Source organism: Plectrocnemia conspersa, unplaced genomic scaffold (assembly GCF_051122295.1).
Source record: "Plectrocnemia conspersa isolate PC_06_02 unplaced genomic scaffold, ASM5112229v1 ptg000009l, whole genome shotgun sequence".
Taxonomy (NCBI): Eukaryota; Metazoa; Arthropoda; class Insecta; order Trichoptera; family Polycentropodidae; genus Plectrocnemia; species Plectrocnemia conspersa.
In genome coordinates, this window is record NW_028277173.1 from 29,379,747 (window position 1) to 29,398,297 (window position 18,551).

At 29.0% G+C, this 18,551-nt stretch overlaps 2 protein-coding genes and 1 long non-coding RNA gene across 7 annotated transcripts in view; 2 read left to right on the plus strand and 1 right to left on the minus strand.

The window, feature by feature from the left end:
• Nucleotides 1-12,492, minus strand: LOC148232576 (uncharacterized). Of its 2 annotated transcripts, none has more exons than XR_015810732.1 (4): nucleotides 12,353-12,492; nucleotides 577-731; nucleotides 425-519; nucleotides 1-270 (listed from the first exon to the last, which is right to left on the minus strand). It is a non-coding gene; the product is annotated as an uncharacterized LOC148232576 (long non-coding RNA). The 2 variants fall into 2 exon arrangements; XR_015810731.1 differs by having other exon boundaries at nucleotides 407-519.
• LOC148232577 (apolipoprotein D-like) lies at nucleotides 3,407-7,782 on the plus strand. The gene is made up of 5 exons (XM_088192127.1): nucleotides 3,407-3,561; nucleotides 3,623-3,845; nucleotides 6,456-6,607; nucleotides 7,276-7,453; nucleotides 7,517-7,782. The coding sequence occupies exons 1-5, from the start codon at nucleotides 3,442-3,444 to the stop codon at nucleotides 7,651-7,653; spliced, it is 810 nt and encodes a 269-aa protein (XP_088048253.1). The 5' UTR covers nucleotides 3,407-3,441; the 3' UTR covers nucleotides 7,654-7,782.
• The window catches only part of LOC148232578 (acidic phospholipase A2 PA4), a 10,328-nt gene continuing 4,208 nt past the window's right edge, over nucleotides 12,432-18,551 (plus strand). For 2 of the 4 annotated variants that reach the window (XM_088192639.1, XM_088192642.1), the window contains exon 1: nucleotides 12,461-12,599. The gene's annotated coding sequence lies outside the window, so the exon portion shown is untranslated. Of the gene's footprint in view, nucleotides 12,600-18,551 lie in introns of all 4 variants that reach the window. The other 2 variants (XM_088192640.1, XR_015810730.1) reach the window with 2 other exon arrangements.

Below are 18,551 nucleotides of genomic sequence, written 5' to 3' on the forward strand. Positions count from 1 at the left end.
TAAAAGCAAAATCCTTTTTATTAAATATTTTTGGAATACATCACAATTATAAATTATAACATTAAAATAATATCAATGCAGTAAAACATTATAAATATTCTCTAAAACATCAAAATATAAACATGAAAGTTCAATCGTAAAATTTATGTCGTTTCTGGGTTGTTAGAGCTAGATTCTCTCGCCAAACGCATGACATTTCTAAAACTATTTAAAACGCTTCTGATAACTCCTAATAAGGACCTGGAACGATCCGACATGACAGGGCCCATTCTAAAATTCGATGAAAAAATAATGATTTATCTGAGAAAAATTGCTATCGTAGAATACGAAGATCTTCGACCTCTACTATGTTTTATCATGGAACAATAAACACCCGAGAGCGAAGACCTTCGTAAACTGTAATTACTTTTGAGATTTCACTGACCCGTTTAGCATGTCGCTCAAACCTGCTCCGACTGTAACGTCGTCTGGAGTTTCGCCCTTCCTCTTAACACCTTTCTCTAAAACTGAGCCTTGAATCTGGAATATAATAAATTTAAGGAAATACTAGTTTGATATAATTCACACATTACTCACTTGAATTATTAGACAGCATAAAAACAAAGTTAATAGAACACAGTTGAGAATCCACATATTGAGGTAGAGCGGCGATGTACTCGCATTACAATTACGTAAAAATGTATTACCCACACACTGTCTACGTATAATACGTCTGCAAGAATAGGGATGTTCTGAAAGTTATATATAAAAAATAGCACAATTATGTAATATATTTTATTAAATAAAATAAGTAATATTCAAAATTTAAATCAAATATATAAATAGAGCGCAAAAAAATACGGCTCGTGGGCCATATGCGGCTCTTATATTAAGCCCGTGTATTTTCATATATTATATATATATATAAAAATCTTATTAAATTTATTGTATATGTACCTATGAACATACACGTATTTTTGTGTACGTATTATACATATTTATTTATAAAATATTATCCAAAGGGACACATTTCATAATATACTTGACTCGCAGTTATCAAATAGCATTATGCTAAATATTTATACCAGTATGCTCATATTTATTTATGGCGAATAAGAACAAGGGGAAAATAATAAAAATATAGATAATTTTTTTTTTAAATGTGTTTTTTTACATTTATTTGGCATTTATATGTTTTTTAAGATATGATAACTGTCATAGTTTTACTCATATTAACATAAAACTTGTTTTGAAAATAAATCTTGTAAATATCTTGTTTGTTAACTAACCTGATCCGACATATTGTTTCAAAATGGCGGTGATTCAAAAAAATAAAAAATCGTAACATTGCAAAAAAAAACCAAAACAAGAAATGTAAAACGATTAAATATTTTCTAATAGAAATTAAAAATATATTTTCAAATTTTATTTTTTCATTAATATGGTATGTAACGAAATTTGAAGACACGGTTGCCATAATTTCAATTAAACCATGATTAAACTTATTCTAAAAAAAAGATCTTGTAAATATCTAGGTTAAGTTCGATAGTTAGTTTGCCCCGTCAGCGTCATCTTGTTTCAAAATAGCGACTGAGCAAATAATTGAAATGTTAATAGTTCCATTAAGAAAATATTTTAGAAAAAAGTAATGAGGTTAGAAATGTTTATTTAGATAATTTTATTAAAATAAAATAGCTATTTAAATTTTAAAAATTATTAAAATAATACACAATCTCATATACATTTATCTGCACAATTCTTGCGGCCATTGCCGGATAAAATTTTTTACGCTCGCTGTGTATTACTTCACTAATGTTTTCTTTATCTTCCGTTGGAACTTGTCAGGCGTAAGCCCAATGTGTTACAACTGGGTATATATATATATATATATATATATATATATATATATATATATATATATATATATATATATATATATTATATGTATTATAGTTTTGATCACGTTGATGCTAAGGCCGGTTTTTTATTAATAGCTCATTTTTATAAATAAAAATTCGAGTTTACTGTGAGAACCTAAGTCCGTAGCCTCTAGGTAACACGTTTAAACATTACAGACTATGACTTTCTGTCTTGAAGTACGTGACTAAAAGGTTTTTTGTCAATTTATACAGAATATTCAGATGTTTTAAAATGATACATGCCTTCATTATTCTGCATTTGAACACGTGTTAAGCCAACAATAAATTTCAGTTTTAAAAATATTTGCGCTGTTCAGAAGTTTTTAGCGTCATAGCACTAGTCTATTCTTGTGGCATCTTATATGGTCGCCAAACGCTTTTTATGCAGATCCCGGGCAGTACATAAAAAATCTAAACAAAAAATAAATTGCTTACAAAATCTTTTTTAACAATTTATTTTTGATGTAATAAAAAGTTTGATTCTGAACAGTTCATAATAAAGATAACACAACGACCGGAGTAAAATAATATACAAAACTTTCTTACAATAAACATACGTATATGAACATATATTTGACTTTTAACTAAAAACCGGTCGACAGAAAAAGTTCCATCCTTGTCTCCCGCTTTTAACCGATAAGCGTTGTGTTTTCCACACACACAGTGTTAGCACAGCATAATTAAAAGTTCACGAGAATTGCAAATACATACAAACTGCAGAATTGAGAACATATAAATAATAACCGATAAGTCATCTAGCTCAATTAGCAATTGATCAATGAGGTCCAATTATCCAATATCAATGTAAATTCGATAAGAGAAGCTCAATTTTTGAGCAACTACTTACTTTATTATTTAGCTTTAGATTTATAATTGAAACACAACTCACATTATTCCAAAAAAATACATATTAAATCGTGACGTTGGTTATGATTTAATGTTACGTTCAACGTGTTCTAAGAATGTAAAAAGCAGCTGCTCTATCTGATAAAGCAAGGTCAACTAGTTTTGAATAAAATCGAAGCACTGAAAAATATTCGTTAATGTTTTTACTGCCTAATTTGTTAATAATACTGTATGCAGACTCTTGTGAATCATCCTGCCATTATTCTATTGCAGTGATCAACGCTTCGATTCAAGCGTGATCCATTCTAGGAAAAACTAATTCAGCGACGACAAACAGTTTAGCATATTTTATCTTAGGACGATGGACGAAGGACTGAGTAAACTTTTATCAAAATCCATTATTTCGTAATAAAGAATGAGTAATCGTCGTGGCGATTGGTCAGAGCGCAACATTAAGCATAACAGAGCAGGTCATCGGGGGCAATGTTTGCGATAAGGATTTCAGTGGCGTTTGAGTCGAGACCTGACCACCTGACTATATTGTGGTTCTTCTCCTTTGTTGGGATATACCGCGTCGTTTCTCGATGCGTCATCGTTTTCTACAGTTAACGAGAAACGACTTTGGTCAACCCTGTTAAATACGCGCGTATAAATCGGCCTTTAGTCACTCGACGAGTAGTCATCGCACATATCGAACATGTCTCGCCTGCTTTGCTTCGTGGCCGTCTTGAGCTTCGCAGGATGGGCTCAAGGACATACCTACCACTTAGGTGCGTGTCCAGTGGTAGAACCGATGCCAGGTTTCTCCATGAACAAGGTACGACTCGATCGCCATCTCAGCTTAATATAACTGTTTCTGAGTCATTTGTTTGTATCAGATGTTAGGCGTTTGGTATGCCGTACAAAAAACTTCCACGGCTTCCTCGTGCATCACTTATAACTTCACCAGGGGTGACGAACCGGGAGAGTACGAGTTGGAGCAGGTTTCTCAGCATTTCGTCTTGGGATTGACTCCACTCAAGCACGATTATAAATACAAGGGAGTGCTCAGCATGAACGAGCCTAGTATTCCGGCTAAGATGACTGTCAGATTCCCTCTCAGTGAGTATATAATATTTAATGCATCAATTTCTTGGCATAACCTCATTTACATCTTACATTGTTAATTCTCGATGGATAATCGAGTTGCGGACAGACCATGGAGCGTACGTTGCGATAAAGCTTGTCAGTAATGAATCCTGTTGTTGTGAAGGTTTCGGGGAAGGTCTGAAGCCTTCGATTAAACTCCTCTAAGTTTATTGATGGACCTTATAGACACAACATAAAATAATTTGTTATCTCTACAAGCCAAATGCGACTTGGGTAAGGTGACCGGAAATTTTTGTTCGAAGACAATCCTCCTCAAATGAGAACGTCTGGTCACCTTTATGAAATAAAACGATTTTTTAATTGGTCACATCTCACGGATGACTAAAAAATCAGTACTATACTGGTAAATCCAGTACGAATGGTCATCGTAGACTTGGGTGAAAATCGATATTATCAGTGTCCTCTCAGACCGTATAGTACAGATGTTGTATAATTAATGCTCTCGGAACAACGGATTCCCCCATATGTATAACATTTATTAATATGCTTTGAAATTAATTAGACGTGTTAAAATAGATAGAATAGAGTATTTGAAGACGCCTGTCAAATTGCCAGACCTTGCCGAGGTTGCCAATGGTTTGGCCCTAATGGTTACAAAAACGACCAACAACATTTTGCTACATAAATACGATTTAAAATTAAAACTGGTTAAGTGCGAGCAAGCGTTAGTTAGAACACTTTATGTTAGGTAAAATTTACACGATGTTGCCAATTTATATAATCCTTCGTTGCAGAGTTATTCATGGGGTGTTTACTGTTCTGACCAGCGCTCGCTCACTGTCGCGAACAAATTTATTTAGCAAAGCATTGTTAGCTACCTTTGTAGCCGTTAGGGCCAAACCAGCAATGTTACGCAACGGGGCGTACACACTCATTAGTTTTTGAGCGTTGCGCTGTTTTTCTAAACAAGTAAAATATTAGTAAAAATATATATCTACCTATGAAAATGTATTCCTATGTAATTTCTCTGAAATTTCAATGAAAGTATATTTTCACTGGTAATACATATTCACTGTAACATATATAAAATATTAATAAGTATTAAAAATCATTTACAAACCTCAAAAATCTGTATAAAAATGCAGAGATAAATGTAAATTTATCGTTATTTTTATTTATTTTACTTTTTACCAAGTATAGCAATTAAATTATTAATACGTAAATAAGTAATCTGTAAAAGTATTTCTTAGAAATGTTAAGCAATAACAAGAACGTGATTAATATGTGCGTAAATAGTTTTTAACGTGTTGCTATTATAATGTAAAATGAAATTTGGTTCAAAACAAAAAGTTTCACTTAAAATTAATTTTCAATGACGTCGCCAGGTGGCTACGTTTACTACGAATATATGCAGTTAAATAAGATGTATATATACTGATATTAATAATAATAATAAAAACAGTAGTTATATCGCACTTTTACGCTGATATGTAATAATTAATTAAGAATGCGTAATATATATTATCGCCTTTGTGATTTTTGTATCATGTTTTCCTTAAAAGGTTAAATTATGCTTAAAAAATTATGTGGAAAAAAACAGAGTTACAAAATGATCGAATAAACCTAATTCAATTAAAATTTTACTGAAATATATCAAGCAATAAATCGTTTTTTAATATATATTTTAATTTTTTTTAATTAAAAAATATTGACAAACAACATATTTTAATTTTTGAATTGCCATCGCACAGTTTTGTCACAATGATGAGATATGTATAATTATTTTTTCAGTTAAGTTTTACTGCTTTTTCTTGCAAAAATCATTAGAATATTATATATATATATTTTTTAATGGCAGTAGTTTTGATAGCTTTTGGTGAAAAAATAAATTAAACTGTCAGTAATTAATATTGGGTCTGTGTGTAATATTGTTATGATTTCAAATTTAATAATAGTTTTACTGTAACCGAAATTAAATAGATAAATACAATACAGAAAACCAATATTATTAGTTTTTTATATAAAAGAAGCTTTACTGACCCATTTATTAAAAAGTTACTGAATATTTATAATAAAAACACTAATAATTTATAATTATTAACTGATTATGTATTATTTAAAATGATACAGACGGTTTTATTTATAAGTTACTGACTATTATACTGTAATACGAAATGTGTAATATCTGTATTTTTTTTGAGTGAATATTTTTCCTATTTTAAAAAATTGTAATTTTAATATTGAGTCAAAAACAATTTACAGATATTAACTGACCATATATTAATAATATTACTGATTTTCACTCCAACGTTACTGACCATTTAATAATTGCCTTTTGTATTTTTTTTTGTAGCAAAATTCACAGCAAAAGTTTCAATTTTTACATTTAAAAATATATGTAATTTTATTATTGAGTATTTAATATCTGATAAATCAATATATTTGTGACAAATATATTGTTGAAAAGTAAACCGATTCTTAGCTGAATTATCAGTAATTAAATGTATGTATTATATTTTGAGAAATTATTAGATATCAATAGGAAACTAGTTTTGGTTTTAAAAAATATTATAGTGGTCTACATTATTTTCCTTTGATTTAATTTATTTTTATATTACACAGGTGTAGCGGGATCTGCAGCCTATACCATCCTAATGACCGACTATGACAACTACGCCTCTATATTCACTTGCCAAAAATTGACATTCGCTCACAGACAATCAGCTACCATTTTGTCTAGGAGGCGAGATCTAGATAAGCAATACATCGACAAGGTAAACAAATTCCATCTATTAAATATTATATAAACGTAACACATAAAATATGAAATCAAAATTATATAATAAAACAGGTGATAGTTTCAAACCGGTCCTAATATTTTTATTAGCCGAATTCGGCCAAGCCCGTTGATTGATATTACGGACAGCAAAAAACATTCAACCAATTCGAATGAAACTGTTAAATGTGGTTTATAAAAATCTAAAAGGTCTTAGTACAGTTTTAAGCAAAAAATTCCAATTTAAAATATAGTTACATATTAAAAACACTTTAATTTCCACATACAATATTTCCTGTTTTCTAAACCCTTATATAGTAGACTGTCGTATTATCTTATCGTATATCTCAAGATTTCGACTCCCAATGAGATTTGATTTTCCATACGACGTGAGAATCTCGGTTCAATAGTTAATTTATTTTATTTAAATAAACTCAGGAAGGCATTAATTTTAATCGTCCTGATCCATATTAAATTACGCATGATTAGTATGTGAATTTATTTGGGACATGCCCAACAAAATTTGTATTAAGGCCCAAAATGTTTAGACCAACCTAAGTGAGATTTTTTTGACGTGGGGGTAAACCTATTTGTTCTTTAACATTTAGAAAGATCAAGTGTAAGATAATACTTAAGAATGTATCTTAAAATAAAATATGTTTCTAGATACGAAATAGACTGTCAGGATACGGCGTTGACCCGTACGACCTGTCCATAATCTCCCAGAACGGTTGTCCTAAACATCCTGGCGGAGAAACGGAAGGAGTCAACATCAACATCAACCCTGACACTTTTTCGGCTCACAACATCGCCGACGTTGTCAGAAAGACTGGAGATAAAATCGGTTAGATTTTTTTTATATTTAACATTGTATTTTATAATTAAACCACAACTAAACTATTTTTAGGAGATGGATTCGAATATGTCGCGAGCGCTGGCAAAAAAGTTTACAACAACATAGCTCACAACGGAGAGAGCACAGAAAGACCGACAGCAAGCGCTAGGCTTCTTCACCCCGACAACGACGCCGAATGGCTTCCGTGATTCGTTGAAAGAAATATCATATACTAACTATTTTTTATTTCATAGAACGAAAAATATTATACATTTTAAATATGTATTTAACTATAGTACTTGTATATAATTTACAAAATAAATAATGTGAAATTTAAATGTGTATTCTTAATAGAACTAGATAGCTTCAAATGAAATCGCATTACTAACATTAATAATCGAATTATAAGTTCGTTAGTTAAATGTGAATTATTTATAACACATATTTGTAATTGAATCTAAATTTATTTAATTTTACTACCATTGCCAAAGGCAAAATCATTAGCTGTCCGAATTTATTTATTTATAACAAATAATTCGATTGCAGTAAAATTTTATACAACACTTATTTACTTATTATATCAAAGCCTTTATTTGTTTTTATTATGTAATTGATTATATATTTACGTGACATATAACAGTTACAACAAAATTACAAATATTAGATCAAAATTCTCACTAAAGTAGGAAAAGCGTCTAAATATGATTTATTGGATTATAAATAAAAGGATATTATATCAAACAAGTATAAAAAATCAAAATGTTATCAAATAATAAACTTGTTCTGTCAACGTACGTGACGATCGGAGTTTCGGTGAATTAAGTTAATGCATCCCAAAATTAACAAAACACACAAATGTCGTTCAATACTATCACAGACGCTTTTGTATTTATAAATGTGTTGCTGAATCTCATTTAGTTAGGTATAGGCATTCTTACAAGAAAGACAGCAGATAAAAACAAACGAATTCCACCGCTAAATCGTCGCAATTACTATAGACAAGGACATGATTTTGGCAAGCGCATAAATGATGCACATCAGACACTTCCATTTGAAATAACTTCCCGACTTTAGTTCATCCGAATTCGTATTAAGTAGAGCTACGCCGAGCATCGAACGAGAGCAAGGAAGCAGCTACTTCCCTCTTCGCGTCTACCTTGATTCAGCTATGAAGTTCGAAATCCAAAATTTAACGCGAATTATACGAAACGTAACCAAATTTTATTAATTTTATGATAATTGTTGCAAATTTTTGTCAGGACATCATAAATATTTTTAGTGTAACATAAAATATTAAAGGAGTAGTGTTTTTAATTAAAATGGTTAAAGGTTAATAATTTGTAATTAAACGTGCAAAAGAGAAACATAATGATGATTAACTATAAATTAGTAAGTGATGTAAAAATAGAAATGAAAGATTGTAATTTAGATATAGTTAATAGATTTAATTATTCAGGTGTAATTATAAATAGTAAATTGAATCACGAGTATTACTATGATTGGTGTATTAAGTTAAATAAGATATTTATATATGTATATATAAAACAAGTGTTGTACCATTTCTATTATTGTTCAACAAAAAAAATATAAAATATTTTCATGTATTCATGGCATAGGAAAGTATATTTATAACAATGTTAAGTATTATTGTTTTAATGGGTTCAGTGATAATTGCACAGATGTTGCTAAACTATTTTATAATTTGATTAATATTTTCCTTACGGTGATGTACACTTAGCGCACATTGAAAAATTTAAATATTAGTAAGTAATAATCATAACAGAAAATAGTCAAAATCAAAGTGCTAAAATCGAATAAATGCATTTTTATTTGATATTTTTAATGAGATGACTTGTATACTTGATTTACATCACAGAAAAGCAAAAGTTTAATGGGTCATATAATAATGAATTTCCTTGTATTTATTTTGTTTATTCTTATAAAACTAAAATTATAATAAACATATCAAACTAAATTAATAAAAACATATATTCAAAGTGAAATCTGCTGGAAATAATAATATTCCACCTTGTATCTTAAACATCCTACTAACATATATCTAATAAATGTAAAAGTAATTATCTATTTTATTTATTTAAAAATGTTGATAAAAGTAAAAGAGCAGACTATACACCTAAATGTAAAATGCACCCGCATGCTAAGTGGTTAATAATAAAGTTTTTTAAAGTTAACAAGTTATTTGTGCGTTCTGCTTTTTTTGTTATAATTGTAATGTGCCAATGATTTTATTTTTTTAAAACATACCCAGTAAAACTATCGTTATGGCCAAATTGCTTGGACCAAAACAATCTTGCGTTTTCTGTTCTTTCTTATACAGTTGGGGGCCGTACAGTTTATACACGGGGTACGTAACACACTTTGAAAGAATAAATAAATTATTTAAACAGTCATATGAGTGTTTCGTTGGTACTTCGTAGCCCCAATGTCACACGAGAATAAGAAGCAATATGTCAAAACAATTTATATATAATGAATATATATTAAAAAAGATATCAGATGAATACCAAATAAATTCAATCTAGGTGTGTAAACCGTATTCAAATATATGATAGTTATATATTTTTGTAGTTATAAAAATAAGTTTATTAAATTAATTAATTAATGCATAAATTTATGATTTTGTACAAAGAACAAGAGCTTCAAAGAAAAAAATGGTCATGGGTGTCCTCCTTCGGTTGATAAGGCGTTAATTGAATCAGAATCACACACAACAATTCAAAAGCTTGCCTAAAAATGTAAGTTAGTATTTAAACAGTTCTAAAAAGCAAATAAAAAAAGCAAAAAATATGGGTACCGCACGAATTGAATTAAAACCAAAGAAATAAGCGTTAAAATAAACGATCCATTTCTTGTTCGTATTGTAATGTGCTACGAAAACAACATAATGGTTGAGCTAAATAAAGCTCTAAAGGATTTCGCGATACCGATATTACAATAAAATAAAATTTAGCAGCCTCTTTTGTGATATATTTCACTACAAGAATGTGATACCCAGTCCTCATTCTGTTAAAAATCTCTAATTATCTTTTACGCCAATGTTTTAGGCTATGAAATATTGCCTCATTATTTATATTCATCTGACATAGCTATCACAGAAAACATCTTTGTACTTAGTAAGCTCGTTGAGAAGCTACATAGCAGTAAATGGAGCGTTTTCTAGCGCTCTCGTCCAGGCTATGATGATCAAGAATATGTAATGCGATCGCGACTCTCTTTGGCTCTCCATAATCACTGAGCATTAACGGATTGTCGACACCACCTCTTACTAACTATATTGCATTATTGAATTGTATTCTAACACTAGATACAAATACGTATACGAATCCTATTCTTGTAGGGATCAACAATAATAACTTATTGTATCACCAATGAATTTATAAAGTTACTCGTGAGCTTTGATGATGTGCATAGGCGGTATTTCTGCCTAAACCACTTACGCCTAAACTGTAATGGAATTCCTCCGGACAAAATAATCTGGAAAATTTAAGAACGTGGTACATGACCGTAGAACGAAGCGGGTGAAACCGTGTTGTTAGTATTCTAGCGCCTGCTCAGGGATTTTGGATATATTTGAGAAGAATTATATTAAGCAACTTGGCAAGTTTTTGTCGATAATGTCGATTTCATTTATGGCTAAAATGCACGACCTACTTGGATTTTTTACATTGCTTTGGGGAGCTGAAGATTATTGATCATAGATGGTATCTTAGACGAATCTCCAATACCATCAGAAATCACTGATCAATTTTAAAAGTAATCTCGTTGGAATAAGATCATCAAACTTGCGCTCGCAGAGTTAGAAACTCTGCTAAGGCGAGCGGGCTTCTTTATGTTTTCCAAAAATGATATCAAAATATATTTCTCATTTTAAGTATAGTAATAACGTTCCTAGAAAACCATTCGAGGTAAATCTACTGTGGTGCGGTTTCGTTTCCTAAGAAAAAATGGTCGAACACACCGCACATTTTGATGTGAAAAGCGGTAAGGGTTGCGTCCAGGTTTCGCACTCATTGATCCGCGCCTCTTTATTTTAAATTGATATTTTCCGATTAAAGAACATTATGAGATACAGCTATCAATGCATATTATAGTGATAAACTGAAATTTTACATTTTATTTTATTTTTTAATATATTTATACATATGATAAAACGGACTACCAGCTAGATCGGATTTTCTCCATTGCTTTTGGGAGCTGAAGATGATACGTCATTGATACTCTAAAACTGTAGCAAAAACATATAGTCATCATCACTGCATTTTTTTAAATAACTAAATTCAACTGGTCAATTAACGGATAGTCGTAAATAAACGTCACTGTTGCAAACTGTTGCAGCGTATATCTTGATGATCGTTTATCCCTAACAAATATATGATTGAATGGAATTGATAAGAAGTACATCCGTTGTCGGAAAGATGTTTGACTTTATTGTATGCATATTTATAAGTTGATGAAAAATTAGTTCGGTTTCCAAGTCATTGCGACATTGAAAGACTATGAAAGGTCAAAAATTAAACAGATGCGTATGTTTCGTCATTTTCGATTTATGTTTTGGTTTTCAATAGAAACTTTATGGATCGTTGCGAAAAGCAATTCGAATTACAAATTTTGGGTCTGAATGTTGCATGAAAGTTATCATTTGAAGTCATATTAATTAGTTCGTTGCTAAAATACTAAAAAAATACATACAAATAATGATAGATATTGTCGTATAATTTTATTTATAAATTGAATTATCTGACCTTTGTTGCAAAAACCTTGTGTATGGTGTAATTAACAGAACGAGGCGTTGACTAATATATTTACATGAAAGCAGTCTTTGATTTTAGCGCAAATCGTTTCATGTGTGACCGCTTTACCTCAGGCACTAATGAAAATCGATAATACCTCCGTCGGATGAGCGCCAGGAGCGACCGCTTACAGACAGCCGATGGGGATGTATGGACGCCGCTTTGATTTATTCGTCGTTTATAATGGAATCAATTGCTCGTCAGTACTTCAGTTCCGTCGGAGCTACTGACGAGCGAACATCACACCGGTTACTGCCGACTTCGAATCGCCTACTACAATTCACCAAATATCCACAAATCCAACAACACTTGCCGAATTCGTGAATCGACGCTGAAACATAGACGTGAGATTTTTCAGTATATTTTATTTATTGTAGACATGGTATAGTGAGCAGGCGCACGACCTGATTAGACTGAAATTGGATGATTGGATGAGCACTTTCGCGAATCGCCGGTCATTATTGTCGTTTATCACATTGTTTGTGCCAAAAAGCTCCCCACTGATCCGATCTCGTCTGACTGCCCTCGTTATCAATCATTTGCAAAATACTGTAGGTACTGTAAGTAGAGGAAGATCATACTTAATTTGTTGTTCTAAGTAATAGCTTTTGAATAATACGGTTAGAAATCGCGAGGCTAAACCAGGATTAATTTTCTTAACGACGACTTTCTTTGCAAATGAAATTAGTAAAATCTAAAATAAAAAATTATAAATTAGGTTAAATTATAATTACTTAAATACTGGTATTTATATCAGATAAATATATACATAAAAAAAGGCTGCAATAGGTTCATTTTTCAATAAGCAGTTTCAATCATATTTTTTTTTTAATATGCGTCACTAAAATTAGAAGCGATTCTTAATGTTAAAAAATCTTGCTGTATGTTGTTTTATAGATTCTATGTGTGAAAGTATACTATTGTAAACATTTAATAATTGTAGAATAGTATGTTATCATTGTATCAATTCATTTTACTTAACTAGTATAATAATATTTTGTAGTGCCATTGATAGATCTCACAAAAACACATTAGAATATTTTTTGTTGTATTTTGCTATTTGTAAAGATATCGCGTTTTTATTTATATTATTAAAATAACATTATTTATATCAATAAGAAAGAATTGATGGACTGCTTTTTTAATGTTTGGCATGCCGACAAACATTATTAAAAAAACACACTAATTCTATAAAATTAAATTAGATGCATTTTCCTTGATTCAAATATATATTAAATAATTCATTACAAATATGCAAAAAAATATAAATATTATTACAATTTTGTATAATAATATGACCGTAATTTCTGTAACTTATATTATAAATACTAATTACTAGTATTTATATTGAGTTAATATTGGTATTTTTATATTTATAAAAAAGGCTTAAATAGCTTCGTTTTTCAATAGGCAGTTGCAAACATATTTTTTTTAATATGCGGCACTAAAACTAGAAGCGATTCTTAATATCAATAAAATCTTGTTGTATATATTTTTTATGTATTTTCTCTTTGCATATTCCGAATAAATTATTGTGAAATGTATTACAGTAATTGTAAAATGGTATGTTATAATTTTATTAGTTCATTTCACTTAACTAGGCTGAGAATATTTTGCAGTGTCTATGATAGATCTCACAGAAACACATCCAAAGATCTCATAAAGGCAATTTGACGTATGACTTTCAGATTGTTATTTTGTGGTATTATTCCTTCAAATAATGGCGCAATATTTCACTATTTTATTTATTGAATTAAATTAACACGACATTTTTAGCAATAAATAGTGAAATTTTATTCCTAAAGAGATTTTTTTAATGTTGTGCATGCCGACAAACATTATTTAAAAAATACGCTTTTTCTATAAAATTAAATTGGATGCTTTTTCTTTGAATAGAATATGTAATACATTAAATAAAATAATTACAAGTAGGAAAAGAGTTAAATTTATTTCTAAATACTAGTATCTAAATTGAATCACTATCAATATTTTTTTATAGATAATCATAAAAAGGGGCCACTAAAATTAGATGCGATTTTTAATAATTAAAAACCTACTCTTTGCAATTTTAGAAAGACTTCTTGAGTTTTGCGTGCTGACAAATATTATTTAAATGCGTTTTCCTATAAAAAATATATATTAAATAAAAAAGGCAACAATAACAATTATGTAGAAAAAAATAAGCCGTATTATTACAAATTATTCATAAATACCCTGTTTTTTATTCTGTAGCGTTTTTATTAGCAAAAACTGCTCTATTTAAAAAATTCATAATTAAAACGTGGAACCTAAAACTGAACTTCATTTAAGTAAAAATTGTATATTGAAACATAATATACTAGAATAAATTAAAAAAAAAATATTTTGTAAAATCATAATGTTTGTTTAGCAATTTTATTAGCAAAAACTGCTCTACTTCAAAAATTCAAAATAAGAACGAAGAACCTAAAACTCAATTATATTCTACAATAATCAATCATAAAAATATAATTTTGTAAAAAGTATTTTAAAAAAAATTGACATATTTAAAAAAATTGAATTTTAATTTAGAGCCTGAATCATTTTAATTTAAAAAATTGCACTTTGAATTATAATATACTATAGTCTACCATAAAAATGATCTATAAATATTTTTTAAAAAAGATACTGAATATTTTCTGTAACGATTTTTTAACCAAAAAAGTTTTTCAATTTTTTTAAAATATTTATGATATTTAAAATTTATTTTGTGTTATATAAAATATAATATTTAAAAGATTAACTAGCAAAAAAATCGATAAATGTTCCAATATTGGGTAATTTTTTGACGAAAAATTTAGGCCTTAAACTAAACACTATTTATCACTTTTTTTAAATATGATAAACCTAATCTAATAGACAAGATTTAAATAAATTTTATTTAAAAACTATATATAAATTTATTGCACAGCTAGAATTTTTATTAGTTTTATTGATATATTTATTGTTAATTATGTTTTTAATGCATTTTAAATTAACCCATGTTAATGCTCTTGATATTTTTATATTACTGAACATTGTAGTGAAACAGTAATACTTAAATGGTGGTACGCGGATCAATTAAAATAATGCAAAGATTGTTTATCGAAATAAATATAGTATGTAATATAGAAAATACATTTACTTTGATATATATCCAAATTTAAAAAAAAATTTAAATTAACTTTTTAATTAAATTTTCACAACATTTTGTAAATTAAATGCAAAATATTTCAATATTGATAAAAAAAATATTGCAGTGTACAGTCAAACATAAATCGATTTTTTTTAAATAATAAAAAATTCCCGCTGCGCAGCTTTTTTCATAAGAAAATAACAAATTATTATATATAAATATATTTCTTATGAAATAAAATTATCTCCTTTGTGTTTCCAAAACATTTTTCGTCACCTTATCTATGAATATAGCATTCTACAATCTACACAATGTTACAAAGAAAGTGTTTAAATCTTCTTTATATATTAAATTGCTTAACGTGTTTAATATTCGGTTTCCAATGCACAAGCACGCGTGCGATTGCATGCCATTTTTCCAAACTTCCACGGACCTTGTAGATTTTGAAAATTGCCAAAAAAACGAAAGGTCCACCGATTGAATCGATAAATCGACGACTTCCGCTTGAAGCTCGAATTAACGAACCGCAAACTTCTACGCGTTTCGTTTCACCGTTAATCTAAAATGTCGCCATACAATAATAAAAAGTAAACTCACACGTTTAGCGTACATACCAATTTGTGTTATAAATTTGAGGTAATTATCGTTAGTAAACGCGCACTCGTGTGTGCGTTTGCTTTCTGTAATTGCATAAATTTTATATTACGAAATATAATAATAACATACATATTTTTTAACGTTTTACTATTTTATAACATTCAAATGTTTAATATTTTATTAATAAAAAAACATAAATAGCAAATGAATTCAAGTATTTTATAATAAAATGAAATGTTTCTAAAATGATGTTCTGATCTACTATATAATATGCAATCATCTGTCAAAATTTTACGCGGTGTTTCAACTCAGCAATTTTGCATCATGTTATTTAATTGCAAATTGCCGTATTGCTCGTGGGAATCTCAATAATTAAGTTGCAAAATGAAAATACATATATTTTTTACGTTTTTTCACAACAAATACCTTAAAATGATAATTGCAAATATTATATGTCTCAAGGACAATATTCCAATTGTACCTTTATTATTTATTCACATTGCATTTTATTAAATTATAGTGCTGCTGTTATAATTGTTTTAAAATTAACATTTATGTTATTATTATATTTCACAATTTTACTGTATAGCTATAGAAAATTATTCCTTCCTAGAAAGATAAAATTATATACAATGACCGAAATGTAGTTCTATTTTTTTCGTTTAATTAATTGAGATATATTTAAAGATTTATTTAAAAAATGGTCAAAATACTTTTGAGGTTCAAATGTATCTTGCTTAGAAATAGGAAGGTACACTTTGAAGTACGAAAGTACTCTTTTTCTGTCAAACGGTCCATTCGAATGTGTGACTTCATCAACGCTTGTTGCTTCTTTTCTTCTTCTAATATTTCATTTTAAAAAACAGGATTTGTTTATTAATAAAGATGTTTAAAAATTTATCAACGAAAAAAAATAGCATATCTTTATTTCATTTCCTCTTCTGTGAGTCAAATATACAGTTGTCCAAACTTACTGCCACTACATTTCAAATGAAAATTAGACACAGATAATGCCGCTGCAGTAGTATTTATTGAATTTGTTATATAATTTTACAATTTTTTTAAAATTATTATATGAGAGATCAGCGGGCGAGACGCCGCTGGTCGTCGTCTACCACAGAATGTGTTACCAGAGCGCCGCCTAGTTTTTGCGGCCAAATAAATCGCGCCTCCCCACATTATATATACTCATTTGTCATAAACATGTTCAGGTTATTTTAATACTAGTAGCAGTTAAAGCACTAATATTTAAATTCGATTTTGTTTTTATCATAGTCTATGATGTTTAAGATCAATGTGTATTTTAAAGTGTTAAAAAAACAATGTTTTTATTCTGTTGCCTATTGCGAAGTTATTGTATAATTAGTATTATAAATTATTTGAATGTCTTGCATTTTAGAGAAAAAAAAGTATTACAGGTGTTACTCCACACCGAGCAAGCGTATGTTAAATAGGTACGAAATGTATTTAAATAGAAAAAATAAACAGTACCACAAATGAGATTTGAATTAATCTGAAATACTTGGTTCAAAACCCATTTGAACCATAGAGATTTTCGATCGGAATTGGTGATTATTATATAATTATAATTTGATCATCACAGATTAGGTTTACCTAGATTATTTTATAATCTCATGGATACATATTGTCATGATTAATTAAAATCTTGGGTATTGAAAATCATCTAATAATGCTCATAAAGAATATTTTATATTTATTTGTAAATTATTTTTGATAACCAGCAGTTTAGAAAAATAAGTGTTTTTAATGTTACTCCACACCGAGCAAGGTGTGGGTAACACCAATAACACCGAGCAAAATATCGGGTGATTTGGGGTCGTTTAAATGGTGAGATGATACCCATAAGAGTATTGTTTTCATTAAGTAATGAATGCAAATTTCAGTATGGCACTTATTTAATGGCCATAAAGATCAAAAGTATGGAATATATTATTTAAAAAAACATATAATTATTTTAATTCATTCAGAAAAAATAACATTATCCACACTTTTAACGTATCTTTGGCTGTCGTATTGAAATGTTTGCAGGAAAACTTATTTAGCGTCGAGGTGACATTCTATTATCTCGCAGGAGCACTGACTTGAATCCTCCTGACTATTGTCTCTGGGGATACTTAAAGAGTCAGGCGTACAACAACAAACTAGCTGCGACAGTCCAATTGAAAGATAATATTCGAGTACAAATGGCTGATATTCCACGCGCAATGTGTGTTTTACATATTTTATTAAGAAAATCTAAAAAAAATCTGGTATCAATCCCGAAAATATTTTTTTAAACATATCATTTCAGTGAAATCATATCGGAATTCATTTTCACCGGTAAATATATATTTTTATTAGTGATAATATAATTTATCTGGTTCATATCATTTAATTTAATATTTAATATTTTTTTATTCTATCTTTCTATGTATTATTTTAACTATATGTTTTTTGTGTGTACTGAAATAATTCTATATATGTATTGTTTTCAATCATCGTGACGCATTGGGATAACCTGATGCTCACAATGGTCTTAATTTAACATATATATATAAATAAATAA

Excerpts from the sequence above, each read along its gene's own strand:
- LOC148232577 (XM_088192127.1), top strand. The coding sequence starts at position 3,442 with ATGTCTCGCCTGCTTTGCTTCGTGGCCGTCTTGAGCTTCGCAGGATGG. Across the intron at positions 3,562-3,622 it reads CAGGTTTCTCCATGAACAAG|ATGTTAGGCGTTTGGTATGC; the intron begins GTACGACTCGAT and ends TGTTTGTATCAG. Across the intron at positions 3,846-6,455 it reads GACTGTCAGATTCCCTCTCA|GTGTAGCGGGATCTGCAGCC; the intron begins GTGAGTATATAA and ends TATATTACACAG.